At 32.2% G+C, this 17,708-nt stretch overlaps 1 protein-coding gene across 1 annotated transcript in view; it reads left to right on the top strand.

Moving 5' to 3' along the window:
- The window catches only part of LOC143241624 (uncharacterized), a 61,577-nt gene extending 44,285 nt beyond the window's left edge, over positions 1–17,292 (top strand). Inside the window, exons 21-30 of the mRNA XM_076484800.1 lie at positions 1,048–1,119; positions 1,409–1,444; positions 2,241–2,291; positions 2,841–2,873; positions 3,413–3,559; positions 4,525–4,579; positions 5,714–5,815; positions 15,269–15,358; positions 16,052–16,129; positions 16,354–17,292. Coding sequence (XP_076340915.1) covers positions 1,048–1,119; positions 1,409–1,444; positions 2,241–2,291; positions 2,841–2,873; positions 3,413–3,559; positions 4,525–4,579; positions 5,714–5,815; positions 15,269–15,358; positions 16,052–16,129; positions 16,354–16,562 — 873 coding nt within the window. The 3' untranslated portion in view covers positions 16,563–17,292. The remainder of the gene's footprint in view (positions 1–1,047; positions 1,120–1,408; positions 1,445–2,240; positions 2,292–2,840; positions 2,874–3,412; positions 3,560–4,524; positions 4,580–5,713; positions 5,816–15,268; positions 15,359–16,051; positions 16,130–16,353) is intronic.
- The last annotated feature ends 416 nt before the right edge of the window (positions 17,293–17,708 follow it).

Below are 17,708 nucleotides of genomic sequence, written 5' to 3'. Positions count from 1 at the left end.
CATTTTGTCTGAACTGAATTATTGGTTACTTAAAAAAACAATTTCTCACTGAGGCTGAGACGTATATTTTCCTGTTTTCCCATCAGACCTCAACTGGTGCAGATCTTTCCCATTATAAATTAGAATTACTGCATCTGATGTATGGAAGTAAAATGTGTTAGAATGTATTTGTTGTCATCCCACCTCATGATGATATATGGTTCCCTTCTGTTACCAATAAGATGACTAAACAGAATGTACAATAACTGGGTGCTGACCTGCTACCATCACTAGAGTAGTGAGTTGTAACCCTAATTATATGTAAGTAATATTGATGTTCTTGACACAGATAGCTTAAAAGACAGTGTGTAAAGTGATGTTAAAATATGTGATGATGAAGTAATGAGACAAGAGGATGATAGTTCTACATCTAGTGATGATGATGAAGTAATGAGACAAGAGGATGATAGTTCTACATCTAGTGATGATGATGAAGTAATGAGACAAGAGGATGATAGTTCTACATCTAGTGATGATGATGAAATAATGAGAGAAGAGGATGATAGTTCTACATCTAGTGATAATGATGAAGTAATGAGACAAGAGGATGATAGTTCTACATCTAGTGATGATGAAGTAATGAGACAAGAGGATGATAGTTCTACATCTAGTGATGATGAAGTAATGAGATGAGAGGATGATAGATCTACATCTAGTGATGATGAAGTAATGAGACAAGAGGATAATAGTTCTACATCTAGTGATGAGGATGATGAAGTAATGAGATGAGAGGATGATAGTTCTACATCTAGTGATAACAACCAAGATAATGAATTTGGACCCAGCATAACATTTTGACAGTAGGAAATATATGTCCCAGTTACAGGAACTTGGTTAAAAAGAATAGCTCAGTTAATTATGTTTTAATTGATACAAGAATTGTGGTCTACTTCAGTTTAATGTAACTATTTAAAAGACACAGTATGTTCAAGGTTTTTCTCACTTTTTGTGCTAATAATACAGTTTATAAACCATTGTTAATTTGAATTTTTTGCTTTACAAATGAAGGGTTTAACAGGACCTGTAGGACCTCCAGGACCAGCAGGACTTATAGGACTTAACGGAATTGATGGAAAACCTGTAACTATAAATATATATGATGGATAAGTGAACATAATTGTTTTGTAATTGTGTCTTTAAATATAGAACAGTAATGTAACAATTATAATTAAAGTTATGTATCCTATTATTATAAACTAGAATGTTTATAATTTTACTGTGTACAACATCATATTTTTCAACATGTTAATATATCCCTATGATGCATACCTTGTAAATATTATATTGTTCATGATTAATCTGTGTAGAAATCTTATTTTTTCAAGGTATTAACATATCTCTACTCTAAATGAAAACTGAATAATTGCAGGGACCTCCAGGACCACCTGGACCACCAGGACCTGAAGTATGTTTTTTTAATTCAGTGTTCCTGTCTGTATTATTTGATTTTTATATTTCTGTGAAATAAAATGTAAACATGAATATGTGAATGTGAGAACCATTACAGTAAAATGTAAATATGAGTATGTGAATGTGAGAACCATTACAGTAAAATGTAAATATGAGTGTGTGAATGTGAGAACCATTACAGTAAAATGTAAATATGAGTATGTGAATGTGAGAACCATTACAGTAAAATGTAAATATGAGTGTGTTAATGTGAGAACCATTACAGTAAAATGTAAATATGAATGTGTGAATGTGAGAACCATTACAGTAAAATGTAAATATGAGTGTGTGAATGTGAGAACCATTACAGTAAAATGTAAATATGAGTGTGTGAATGTGAGAACCATTACAGTAAAATGTAAATATGAGTGTGTGAATGTGAGAACCATTACAGTAAAATGTAAATATGAGTGTGTGAATGTGAAAACCATTACAGTAAAATATGAATGTGTGAATCATTACAGTAAAATGTGAATGTGAGAACCATAACAGTAAAATGTGAATGTGAGAACCATTACAGTAAAATGTAAATATGAATGTGTGAACCATTACAGTAAAATGTAAATGTGAATGTGTGAACCATTACAGTAAAATGTAAATGTGAATGTGTGAACCATTACAGTAAAATGTAAATATAAATGTGTGAATGTGAGAACCATTACAGTAAAATATTAGTATGTGAATATGAATGTGAAAATCCTCTTCTCTTTCATCAGAGAAAAAACATTTGATAATATATTTTATTTTTCCAGGGTGACACTGGGATAAAATTTGATAGATATGGTAGTATACGAGGCCCAAAGGTAACCAAATAATTCTCAAAAATTTCTCAATGTGATTAACAATGTGCTAAATAAATTATATACTTTTACCAGTTGATGAGCCGTATATTATAAACTAATCTCGGTGTAGATAAATGGAAGAGATTAAACCTGGAACACTGAAACACAACTATTGAAGTTAAAGCATATTTAAACTTCAAAATAACACTAACTGTTAACTTGATAGAGATTTTTGTATGGACATTATCAAATTTCATAGAACTCCGTAAGTATAACTTCTATATTATGATCTAAATATTTAATATTTGATCTTTTAATAACGTTTACTCTTACAAATATTTTGTTATCTGTTTAAAATCTCTTGGTTTCACTTTGAATGTTTTAATTTTAAAAGTGCCATACATGCTTAAGTAAGCTTTTCGTTTCAGTTCTAATATCTTGAATGTTACAAGATGTTACATTTATTTGTCTAAATACTAGCATAATCTGTTGAAGTTATTACAATTAATAAAATATAATATCTTGATATATTATTAAATAAATTTAAAGATTGTGTTTTTGTATTTTCAGGGTTCAATAGGTAAAATAGGATCTCCAGGACTGGTGAGTAATTATTTCTATTTACATTGAAAATATACTGAGTTAGTCTTAAAGCTGGTACAACCTTATATAATTATTTCTATTTACATTGAAAACTTACTGAGTTAGTCTTAAAGCTGGTACAACCTTATATACTACAACTCATTTTTAATAAACCTAAAAGAAAACAATTTGAGGCAAGTCAATAATTTTCTGTTTTTATTCTTTCAGGTGAGTAAAACTCAAGCCAGTAGTAATAGATTTGTTTGTCTTATACCTCTATAATATCAGTATTAAACAATTATTTATATTTACATAAATTACATGAAAGAACATAAGTCAGCCAGGTGAAAGATAAAACAGTTTGATTTTTTTATTATAAGGTTTATAATTAAATAGGTTGAAAGTTATATCACCAATATGGTTATATTTTTTAAAGTTGTTACTAATTGTATTAAGATAATTACATTCTTTAGTATCACAACAATTGTTATTAATATTACATTGTTGATTCTGAACATGTAGTTTTAGGTTAAACATCTCACAAATAATTTTATTTTAAGCCTGGTGAGAGAGGTGCTCCAGGAGAACGTGGCCCACAAGGTTTCCAAGGTCCTATAGGTATCCCTGGAGCTTCAGGAGCTCCAGGAATTCCAGGTGAACCTGGAAGTCGAGGACAACCAGGAATGCCCGGACTTCCTGGCTCTTCAGTAAGTGTTGACTATTTGTCTTAAGCTATGTTTGCTCCTTAGTGTTCAATTCTTTGTTGTCGGTTGAAATCTTTTTATTATTTACTGTATAAAATTATCACTAACCATCCTTGAGTGACATGGGTCCATATTATATAGTGGAAAATTATCTTTAACTATCCCTCAGTATATATTAGATAGTAGAAAATTATATTTAACTATCCCTCAGTATATATTAGATAGTAGAAAATTATATTTAACTATTCCTCAGTATATATTAGATAGTAGAAAATTATATTTAACTATCTCTCAGTATATATTAGATAGTAGAAAATTATATTTATCCATTTTTGAGTGATGTGAGTCCATATTATTTTCAGTAGAAAGTTATCTTTAACCATCCTGATTGATACGAGTCCACTAATTTCGACTGCAATCTATACAAAAACAAACTCTGTATATTAAGGTCATTGATGTATAATATCTGGGTTTACTCATGTGCATGTTGCATGTATTAATGAAATGAGTATAGTGCACATATTAAGTATCTAATTGTTTATTGTGTATTATTCAACTTGTATGATTAAAGAATTTGTAATGTTGGTTTGATATGCTGAACAAAAGGTATTTATAAACCTTATTGAAGTTTGATTGTTTATGGTATATTATTGAAATTTGTTTGTTTATGGTATATTATTGAAGTTTGTTTGTTTATGGTATATTATTGAAGTTTGATTGTTTACAGTGTATTATTTTAGTTTGATTGTTTACAGTGTATTATTTTAGTTTGATTGTTTACAGTGTGTTATTTTAGTCTGGTTGTTTACAGTGTGTTATTTTAGTCTGGTTGTTTACAGTGTGTTATTGTAGCTTGATTGTTTACAGTGTGTTATTGTAGCTTGATTGTTTACAGTGTGTTGTTGTAGCTTGATTGTTTACAGTGTGTTGTTGTAGCTTGATTGTGTACCATGTATTATTGTGTTCAGGGAAGAAGTTTCTCAGAAGAAGAAATGAGAGAGCTGTGTTCTTCTGTACTGCAAGGTAAGGTTATAAAAACGTGGTTAAGTAGACATACTGTCCTAACTGCATCATTGTAAGGTATTAATTGGATTTGCTTTCGTCCTCTGATAATGAATAGATGGTTGCTTTCTGTTGAAACATTTCATGCAAAATTATTCAAAGGTTATGAGTTGTCTCTAATTTGAAATGTAGAGTATAAAGAGAGAGCAAACAGTCAACACAACTAACTGTTGGGCTACTGTTTACCAAGGAATAGTAGCATTGACTGTCAAGTTATGACACCCTCATGGCTTGAAAGGACGAGTGTGTTAAGCTATGAGTTTTGAACCTGCCAGTCTAAGATTGTAAGTCAAACACCCTGTCTGTGTTGGGTCAAGCAAAATATCTCTTGAGAAACAACTGGTGGCAGAAAAAAAAAAAAAGATCTAATGCTCTATTTTAAATTGGTTTTAAATTTCAAGTTGAATAATTATGAAGACACAAACTATCTTTACCGCTATTTCTAGGGTTAAATGGATACATTTCATTTGAAATGTTTCTGTGATTTGATAGCTAGTATTATTTAAATTGTAATTAAACATTTCTAAAGATAAAATCTTCTTAATCTAATTTGTAAGAAAATTTCAATTAGTAAATTATTCTTTTAAAATAAAACTTATTTTCCAATATTTTCATTTGTTTGTACACATTAATATTTTTGGTTAGGGTACAGTAAAACGTCTTTGGTAAGTTTTATATTTCACTTCAAAGCTTCAATTCCTTGTAAATTGTGTATTCAAATGTTTTACTTCATCAAATATGTAACATTGCTTTATTTACTGGTCTTAACAAACAGTAGTTGTAATTGCCTTACCCTAGTATACTTTAGTAGGCTTAACATGTAAAATAAATTGATACAACCATATTTTAAACTGCTGATCTTAGTGCCTTAACAGGCAACAATAACAAGTGTAAGTTGATTACTTCATGAACAGCTGTTAACTTGTTAATATAACAAGTCATAAGCACATCTGAATGAAGGTTTAACTACAGCAGAATTTGTAATGACATACTCAAAGTTCGGGTAAACTTACTCAAAAGCTTGGTTATAATATCAGTTAGTTTTGTTAACATTAAAAATCAACAATATATATTTGTTTGTAAATATTCATTTAGAAAGATTAGCAGAATTGACAGCAAAACTTATAGGTCCACCAGGGCCTCCAGGACGAGGTAAAGATGGACGTCCAGGTCCTCCAGGATTACCAGGACAAACAGGTATTGGATAATCTATAGATACATACTTTATTACATTTGTTTAACCTGGAAGGTAGCACAGTTATAAAATTAATTGTAGTAAACCTTTATAAACTGTCAGGAAAAGTTTTCCAGGTCTTCACTGGAATGTAACTTTGTTGTGAGATAATTCCAATTTCAATCTTTGCTAGAATTTTGTTCCTAATATGTTTCTCATGTAACATTTTCTCACTAATGTTTTTATTTGCTCAAAATCTATTTCACCTGCCATCTAGAAGTCAGTTTAACATCAACACGAAGCTTTCCTGGTGGTGAATACTGAGGTCATGATTAATTACTTATTTGACATGCACTCTCCTGATCTAGCAAGTTACTGAAAGCATTAAGATTCAATATTAATCTGATGAGGACAAAAGAAAGAGGTGTTGGGTTAGAATAAAGTACGGTAATTACTCATGTACTTCATAACACTTCTAACAGCCACATGATATCCTGTAAGTATGAAACATACAGTATAACAAAGTATGGTAATTACTCATGTACTTCATGACACTTCTAACAGCCACATGATATCCTGTAAGTATGAAACATACAGTATAACAAAGTATGGTAATTACTCATGTACTTCATAACACTTCTAACAGCCACATGATATCCTGTAAGTATGAAACATACAGTATAACAAAGTATGGTAATTACTCATGTGCTTCATAACACTTCTAACAGCCACATGATATCCTGTAAGTATGAAACATACAGTATAACAAAGTATGGTAATTACTCATGTACTTCATAACACTTCTAACAGCCACATGATATCCTGTAAGTATGAAACATACAGTATAACAAAGTATGGTAATTACTCATGTACTTCATAACACTTCTAACAGCCACATGATATCCTGTAAGTATGAAACATACAGTATAACAAAGTATGGTAATTACTGAAGTGCTTTATGACACTTCTATCAGCCATATGATATCCTGTAAGTATGAAACATACAGTATAACAAAGTATGGTAATTACTCATGTACTTCATAACACTTCTAACAGCCACATGATATCCTGTAAGTATGAAACATACAGTATAATAAAGTATGGTAATTACTCATGTACTTCATAACGCTTCTAACAGCCACATGATATCCTGTAAGTATGAAACATACAGTATAATAAAGTATGGTAATTACTCATGTACTTCATAACACTTCTAACAGCCACATGATATCCTGTGGTATGAAACATACAGTATAACAAAGTATGGTAATTACTGAAGTGCTTTATGACACTTCTATCAGCCACATGATATCCTGTAAGTATGAAACATACAGTATAACAAAGTATGGTAATTACTCATGTACTTCATAACACTTCTAACAGCCACATGATATCCTGTAGGGTATGAAACATACAGTATAACAAAGTACGGTAATTACTCATGTACTTCATGACACTTCTAACAGCCACATGATATCCTGTAAGTATGACACATACAGTATAACAAAGTATGGTAATTACTGAAGTGCTTTATGACACTTCTATCAGCCACATGATATCCTGTAAGTATGAAACATACAGTATAACAAAGTATGGTAATTACTGAAGTGCTTTATGACACTTCTATCAGCCACATGATATCCTGTAAGTATGAAACATACAGTATAACAAAGTATGGTAATTACTGAAGTGCTTTATGACACTTCTATCAGCCACATGATATCCTGTAAGTATGAAACATACAGTATAACAAAGTAGGGTAATTACTGAGTGCATTATGACACTTCTATCAGCCACATGATATCCTGTAAGTGTGAAACATACAGTATAACAAAGTATGGTAATTACTGAAGTGCTTTATGACACATCTATCAGCCACATGATATCCTGTAAGTGTGAAACATACAGTATAACAAAGTATGGTAATTACTGAAGTGTTTTATGACACTTCTATCAGCCACAAGATATCCTGTAAGTATGAAACATACAGTATAACAAAGTATGGTAATTACTGAAGTGCTTTATGACACATCTATCAGCCACATGATATCCTGTAAGTGTGAAACATACAGTATAACAAAGTATGGTAATTACTGAAGTGCTTCATAACACTTCTAACAGCCACATGATATCCTGTAAGTATGACACATACAGTATAACAAAGTATGGTAATTACTGAAGTGCTTTATGACACTTCTATCAGCCACATGATATCCTGTAAGTATGAAACATACAGTATAACAAAGTATGGTAATTACTGAAGTTCTTTATGACACTTCTATCAGCCACATGATATCCTGTAAGTATGAAACATACAGTATAACAAAGTAGGGTAATTACTGAAGTGCATTATGACACTTCTATCAGCCACATGATATCCTGTAAGTGTGAAACATACAGTATAACAAAGTATGGCAATTACTGAAGTGCTTTATGACACATCTATCAGCCACATGATATCCTGTAAGTGTGAAACATACAGTATAACAAAGTATGGTAATTACTGAAGTGCTTTATGACACTTCTATCAGCCATATGATATCCTGTAAGTGTGAAACATACAGTATAACAAAGTATGGTAATTACTCATGTACTTCATAACACTTCTAACAGCCACATGATATCCTGTAAGTATGAAACATACAGTATAACAAAGTATGGTAATTACTGAAGTGCTTTATGACACTTCTATCAGCCATATGATATCCTGTAAGTGTGAAACATACAGTATAACAAAGTACGGTAATTACTCATGTACTTCATGACACTTCTAACAGCCACATGATATCCTGTAAGTATGACACATACAGTATAACAAAGTATGGTAATTACTGAAGTGCTTTATGACACTTCTATCAGCCACATGATATCCTGTAAGTATGAAACATACAGTATAACAAAGTATGGTAATTACTGAAGTGCTTTATGACACTTCTATCAGCCACATGATATCCTGTAAGTATGAAACATACAGTATAACAAAGTACGGTAATTACTCATGTACTTCATGACACTTCTAACAGCCACATGATATCCTGTAAGTATGACACATACAGTATAACAAAGTATGGTAATTACTGAAGTGCTTTATGACACTTCTATCAGCCACATGATATCCTGTAAGTATGAAACATACAGTATAACAAAGTATGGTAATTACTGAAGTGCATTATGACACTTCTATCAGCCACATGATATCCTGTAAGTGTGAAACATACAGTATAACAAAGTATGGTAATTACTGAAGTGCTTTTATGACACATCTATCAGCCACATGATATCCTGTAAGTGTGAAACATACAGTATAACAAAGTATGGTAATTACTGAAGTGTTTTATGACACTTCTATCAGCCACAAGATATCCTGTAAGTATGAAACATACAGTATAACAAAGTATGGTAATTACTGAAGTGCTTTATGACACATCTATCAGCCACATGATATCCTGTAAGTGTGAAACATACAGTATAACAAAGTATGGTAATTACTGAAGTGCTTCATAACACTTCTAACAGCCACATGATATCCTGTAAGTATGACACATACAGTATAACAAAGTATGGTAATTACTGAAGTGCTTTATGACACTTCTATCAGCCACATGATATCCTGTAAGTATGAAACATACAGTATAACAAAGTATGGTAATTACTGAAGTTCTTTATGACACTTCTATCAGCCACATGATATCCTGTAAGTATGAAACATACAGTATAACAAAGTAGGGTAATTACTGAAGTGCATTATGACACTTCTATCAGCCACATGATATCCTGTAAGTGTGAAACATACAGTATAACAAAGTATGGCAATTACTGAAGTGCTTTATGACACATCTATCAGCCACATGATATCCTGTAAGTGTGAAACATACAGTATAACAAAGTATGGTAATTACTGAAGTGCTTTATGACACTTCTATCAGCCATATGATATCCTGTAAGTGTGAAACATACAGTATAACAAAGTATGGTAATTACTCATGTGCTTCATAACACTTCTAACAGCCACATGATATCCTGTAAGTATGAAACATACAGTATAACAAAGTATGGTAATTACTGAAGTGCTTTATGACACTTCTATCAGCCATATGATATCCTGTAAGTGTGAAACATACAGTATAACAAAGTACGGTAATTACTCATGTACTTCATGACACTTCTAACAGCCACATGATATCCTGTAAGTATGACACATACAGTATAACAAAGTATGGTAATTACTGAAGTGCTTTATGACACTTCTATCAGCCACATGATATCCTGTAAGTATGAAACATACAGTATAACAAAGTATGGTAATTACTGAAGTGCTTTATGACACTTCTATCAGCCACATGATATCCTGTAAGTATGAAACATACAGTATAACAAAGTATGGTAATTACTGAAGTGCTTTATGACACTTCTATCAGCCACATGATATCCTGTAAGTATGAAACATACAGTATAACAAAGTAGGGTAATTACTGAAGTGCATTATGACACTTCTATCAGCCACATGATATCCTGTAAGTGTGAAACATACAGTATAACAAAGTATGGTAATTACTGAAGTGCTTTATGACACATCTATCAGCCACATGATATCCTGTAAGTGTGAAACATACAGTATAACAAAGTATGGTAATTACTGAAGTGTTTTATGACACTTCTATCAGCCACATGATATCCTGTAAGTATGAAACATACAGTATAACAAAGTATGGTAATTACTGAAGTGCTTTATGACACATCTATCAGCCACATGATATCCTGTAAGTGTGAAACATACAGTATAACAAAGTATGGTAATTACTGAAGTGCTTCATAACACTTCTAACAGCCACATGATATCCTGTAAGTATGACACATACAGTATAACAAAGTATGGTAATTACTGAAGTGCTTTATGACACTTCTATCAGCCACATGATATCCTGTAAGTATGAAACATACAGTATAACAAAGTATGGTAATTACTGAAGTTCTTTATGACACTTCTATCAGCCACATGATATCCTGTAAGTATGAAACATACAGTATAACAAAGTAGGGTAATTACTGAAGTGCATTATGACACTTCTATCAGCCACATGATATCCTGTAAGTGTGAAACATACAGTATAACAAAGTATGGCAATTACTGAAGTGCTTTATGACACATCTATCAGCCACATGATATCCTGTAAGTGTGAAACATACAGTATAACAAAGTATGGTAATTACTGAAGTGCTTTATGACACTTCTATCAGCCATATGATATCCTGTAAGTGTGAAACATACAGTATAACAAAGTACGGTAATTACTCATGTACTTCATAACACTTCTAACAGCCACATGATATCCTGTAAGTATGAAACATACAGTATAACAAAGTATGGTAATTACTGAAGTGCTTTATGACACTTCTATCAGCCATATGATATCCTGTAAGTGTGAAACATACAGTATAACAAAGTACGGTAATTACTCATGTACTTCATGACACTTCTAACAGCCACATGATATCCTGTAAGTATGACACATACAGTATAACAAAGTATGGTAATTACTGAAGTGCTTTATGACACTTCTATCAGCCACATGATATCCTGTAAGTATGAAACATACAGTATAACAAAGTATGGTAATTACTGAAGTGCTTTATGACACTTCTATCAGCCACATGATATCCTGTAAGTATGAAACATACAGTATAACAAAGTATGGTAATTACTGAAGTGCTTTATGACACTTCTATCAGCCACATGATATCCTGTAAGTATGAAACATACAGTATAACAAAGTAGGGTAATTACTGAAGTGCATTATGACACTTCTATCAGCCACATGATATCCTGTAAGTGTGAAACATACAGTATAACAAAGTATGGTAATTACTGAAGTGCTTTATGACACATCTATCAGCCACATGATATCCTGTAAGTGTGAAACATACAGTATAACAAAGTATGGTAATTACTGAAGTGTTTTATGACACTTCTATCAGCCACATGATATCCTGTAAGTATGAAACATACAGTATAACAAAGTATGGTAATTACTGAGTGCTTTATGACACATCTATCAGCCACATGATATCCTGTAAGTGTGAAACATACAGTATAACAAAGTATGGTAATTACTGAAGTGCTTCATAACACTTCTAACAGCCACATGATATCCTGTAAGTATGACACATACAGTATAACAAAGTATGGTAATTACTGAAGTGCTTTATGACACTTCTATCAGCCACATGATATCCTGTAAGTATGAAACATACAGTATAACAAAGTATGGTAATTACTGAAGTTCTTTATGACACTTCTATCAGCCACATGATATCCTGTAAGTATGAAACATACAGTATAACAAAGTAGGGTAATTACTGAAGTGCATTATGACACTTCTATCAGCCACATGATATCCTGTAAGTGTGAAACATACAGTATAACAAAGTATGGCAATTACTGAAGTGCTTTATGACACATCTATCAGCCACATGATATCCTGTAAGTGTGAAACATACAGTATAACAAAGTATGGTAATTACTGAAGTGTTTTATGACACTTCTATCAGCCCATGATATCCTGTAAGTATGAAACATACAGTATAACAAAGTATGGTAATTACTGAAGTGCATTTATGACACTTCTATCAGCCACATGATATCCTGTAAGTGTGAAACATACAGTATAACAAAGTATGGTAATTACTGAAGTGCTTTATGACACTTCTATCAGCCACATGATATCCTGTAAGTATGAAACATACAGTATAACAAAGTATGGTAATTACTGAAGTGCATTATGACACTTCTATCAGCCACATGATATCCTGTAAGTATGAAACATACAGTATAACAAAGTATGGTAATTACTGAAGTGCTTTATGACACATCTATCAGCCACATGATATCCTGTAAGTGTGAAACATACAGTATAACAAAGTATGGTAATTACTGAAGTGCTTCATAACACTTCTAACAGCCACATGATATCCTGTAAGTATGACACATACAGTATAACAAAGTATGGTAATTACTGAAGTGCTTTATGACACTTCTATCAGCCACATGATATCCTGTAAGTATGAAACATACAGTATAACAAAGTATGGTAATTACTGAGTTCTTTATGACACTTCTATCAGCCACATGATATCCTGTAAGTATGAAACATACAGTATAACAAAGTATGGTAATTACTGAAGTGCATTATGACACTTCTATCAGCCACATGATATCCTGTAAGTGTGAAACATACAGTATAACAAAGTATGGCAATTACTGAAGTGCTTTATGACACATCTATCAGCCACATGATATCCTGTAAGTGTGAAACATACAGTATAACAAAGTATGGTAATTACTGAAGTGTTTTATGACACTTCTATCAGCCACATGATATCCTGTAAGTATGAAACATACAGTATAACAAAGTATGGTAATTACTGAAGTGCATTATGACACTTCTATCAGCCACATGATATCCTGTAAGTGTGAAACATACAGTATAACAAAGTATGGTAATTACTGAAGTGCTTTATGACACTTCTATCAGCCACATGATATCCTGTAAGTATGAAACATACAGTATAACAAAGTATGGTAATTACTGAAGTGCTTTATGACACTTCTATCAGCCACATGATATCCTGTAAGTATGAAACATACAGTATAACAAAGTATGGTAATTACTGAAGTGCATTATGACACTTCTATCAGCCACATGATATCCTGTAAGTGTGAAACATACAGTATAACAAAGTATGGTAATTACTGAAGTGCTTTATGACACATCTATCAGCCACATGATATCCTGTAAGTGTGAAACATACAGTATAACAAAGTATGGTAATTACTGAAGTGTTTTATGACACTTCTATCAGCCACATGATATCCTGTAAGTATGAAACATACAGTATAACAAAGTATGGTAATTACTGAAGTGCTTTATGACACATCTATCAGCCACATGATATCCTGTAAGTGTGAAACATACAGTATAACAAAGTATGGTAATTACTGAAGTGCTTCATAACACTTCTAACAGCCACATGATATCCTGTAAGTATGACACATACAGTATAACAAAGTATGGTAATTACTGAAGTGCTTTATGACACTTCTATCAGCCACATGATATCCTGTAAGTATGAAACATACAGTATAACAAAGTATGGTAATTACTGAAGTGCTTTATGACACTTCTATCAGCCACATGATATCCTGTAAGTATGAAACATACAGTATAACAAAGTAGGGTAATTACTGAAGTGCATTATGACACTTCTATCAGCCACATGATATCCTGTAAGTGTGAAACATACAGTATAACAAAGTATGGTAATTACTGAAGTGCTTTATGACACATCTATCAGCCACATGATATCCTGTAAGTGTGAAACATACAGTATAACAAAGTATGGTAATTACTGAAGTGTTTTATGACACTTCTATCAGCCACATGATATCCTGTAAGTATGAAACATACAGTATAACAAAGTATGGTAATTACTGAAGTGCATTATGACACTTCTATCAGCCACATGATATCCTGTAAGTGTGAAACATACAGTATAACAAAGTATGGTAATTACTGAAGTGCTTTATGACACTTCTATCAGCCACATGATATCCTGTAAGTATGAAACATACAGTATAACAAAGTATGGTAATTACTGAAGTGCTTTATGACACTTCTATCAGCCACATGATATCCTGTAAGTATGAAACATACAGTATAACAAAGTATGGTAATTACTGAAGTGCTTTATGACACTTCTATCAGCCACATGATATCCTGTAAGTGTGAAACATACAGTATAACAAAGTATGGTAATTACTCATGTACTTCATAACACTTCTAACAGCCACATGATATCCTGTAAGTATGAAACATACAATATAACAAAGTATGGTAATTACAGAAGTGCTTTATGACACTTCTATCAGCCACATGATATCCTGTAAGTGTGAAGCATACAGTATAACAAAGTAGGGTAATCACTGAAGTGCTTTATGACACTTCTATCAGCCACATGATATCCTGTAAGTGTGAAACATACAGTATAACAAAGCAGGGTAATTACTCATTTGCTTCATAACACTTCTAACATCCACATGATATCCTATTATTGTGAAACATACAATATAACAAAGTAGGGTAATTACTCAAGTGATTTATGACACTTCTAACATCCACATGATATTCTGTAAGTGTGAAACATGTAGTATAACAAAGTAGGGTAATTACTCAAGTGATTTATTACACTCCTGTGAGGCATATAATATCTTGAAGCATACAGTAGCAACTGGCAAGTTAGAATTTATTACATCTCTAAAGAGTATTTTAGATTTGACTAAATTACCTTGATAAATTATTTTATCAAAACTTGGGTGTTTTTTTGTACAGAGAGTACACTTGCTGTTTTCTAGTAGTTGTATTAAAGAAACGTACTGCTCATAAAGAACCTTCACTTAAAAGAGTTTCTTGTTTAACCAGGTGTTCCTGGTTTGCAGGGATTTCCAGGTGAAAGAGGTTTCATGGGTATGCCTGGACTACCAGGTCCTCCAGGACTACTAGGACACAAAGGTTAAGACTCAGGGATTATTTTTATGCAAGTGTTTATGAATAACTAATGTTATAGTTTAATAAACGAATGTTAACTGTTCTGTTTATCACACTGATTTATAAGTTCTGTAAGTTTAAATTATATTTAAAATTTATTTCTATTTTTCATAGTTTATAATATTATTTTTATATCTTCTCTCAATATTTGTAGTAACACACACACACAGTGCAAAGACAATTATGTGTGTTCCTTAACACATATTCCATAAATTCAATCAAATCAGCCACAACACATAAACTGTCATCATGTGTTTTACATAACACATCACCATGTCATACTTGATATATTATACATCATGTCTAATACAGAACACATACACGATGAACATCATCATTTATGCGTAACATATAAACCTGAAAGAGCATTGTGTATCACACAACACGTACAAGAAAATAAACAAGTTTTTCTTTAAGATTGGCTTACTTTATTGAAAATATTTTTTTACAACTCTTCAAGTACTAATTCAGTGCAGATAGCCGTAAAAGGCCGAACCAACCCACCCACCTAAGTAATAATTAGTCTAGAAGTGCTTAAGGTTACATATTACTCACAATGTTTTCTTATTACAGTGTGTTGGATACCACTTGTTAACTATTGTATTGGAGGTTAATCAGATACACTGAAGCTAAGAAAACAATATCTCTGTACTCTAGGATCTCGAGGGGACAAGGGTGAACGTGGTCCAGAAGGTGTTGGAATTGAAGGTCCAATGGGATTGAGAGGTTTACCAGGTACGTTAGTTTTTAAAAATTTCTTCTAAAAGAAAAAACGTAACATTTAAATTTAAAGTGTTGTTTTCAAGACCTCACTAAGTCCATTTGACAAGAATATTATATAAATATTCTGTTATTGTCTTCACATTTACAAAATGTTACTAAAATTCATTTTCTTTTCTATGTTTTGCTTTATAAAAATGAAAGGTAGAAAAATAGTTTCCATTGAAATTTTGTTTTAGGTCAACCAGGCCCACCAGGAATTGGTCTACCTGGACGTCCAGGAGAGAGAGGCCCACCAGGAAGGCATGGGATCCCAGGGGTAAGAGGATCACCTGGACCACAGGGTCCACCTGGATACTGTGAGTTGTGTAGTTACCAAGGGACTGATCTATCTAACATTCTTCACCAACTACCAAATCCTCAAGATACTAAGGGACCGTCAAAATAATACTTACAAAATATATTTCACCTTTCTTCATAAACTGTCATCTGTTGTTGGAGATATAATATACCTTATTCATAGTTATAATAAACAATAAAACTTAACTATTAAAATAATATCACTGGATTAAACACATTCATCATGTGTCTTTACAGGAGGGTCGTACGTTTATTACAGAGTTACGTACTCTTTCAATCATTTAACGTAAACAAACAGTGACCAAAATTCCTCAAAAGTCTGATATGATGCATAACACGTGTAATTTTGGGTTGATTATGATGTACTAATATTTCCTGTATTCATATACGTAACAAACTTGCAGCACCCTATACTTAACTTATACAGGGTGAACTGCCACATAATATTACTGTTCTAAGCTGGATTTTCTAATCCTAACTTCCGCCACATGCTACTGAAGGCTCATCTCCTATTACATTTGCTACAGGCTCAAGAAAACACTGCCAGTCCTGTGTTATTTAACTGTAATTTCTTCATTTATAGAAATTCATGTATAGTTATATAGTGGTGAATTATACTTACTAATCAATTTATGTAGATTATATACTAGCTGACCTGAACGTATCCAAGGTACTGTGTAGAATTGTGAATATCTACACGTACAAATTGTTCACCTGCCGTCCTGTTTAAACTGTATTTAACCTAATATCAAAAGTACTGTTTCTCTTTCTTTTATTGGTTCTATCTGTGTATCAAAATAAACATCAATTGTACCCAAGTTCTGTTGCTTATCTTGTTCTGTTTCGACTTAAAACTTTTCAATTACATATAGTAAGCATAAACAGTGACAATATTCGAACACAATAACCTTGTTTTCAGAACTTACCAAATAATATTTCTTCACAAAGCTACATCACAAGTAACTAAGGTAAAGAAGTGGTTAGTTCATCACCTTGACAAAACAAACCACAAGTAACTGAACTAAGAAGTGGTTACTTCATGGCCTTGACAAAACGAAACCACAAGTGACTAAGGTAAAGAAGTGGTTACTTTCTGACGTTGACAAAGCTAAACCACAAGTAACTAAAGTAAAGAAGTCGTTATTTTCTCACCTTTACAAAACTAAACCACAAGTAACTAAAGTAAAAGTTGTTATTTCATGGCCTTAACAAAACCAAACCACAAGTAACTGAA

Source organism: Tachypleus tridentatus, unplaced genomic scaffold, assembly GCF_004210375.1.
Source record: "Tachypleus tridentatus isolate NWPU-2018 unplaced genomic scaffold, ASM421037v1 Hic_cluster_1, whole genome shotgun sequence".
Classification (NCBI taxonomy): Eukaryota; Metazoa; Arthropoda; class Merostomata; order Xiphosura; family Limulidae; genus Tachypleus; species Tachypleus tridentatus.
Note: the sequence above shows the minus strand (reverse complement) of the source record. Positions and strands in the feature narration are given on the sequence as shown.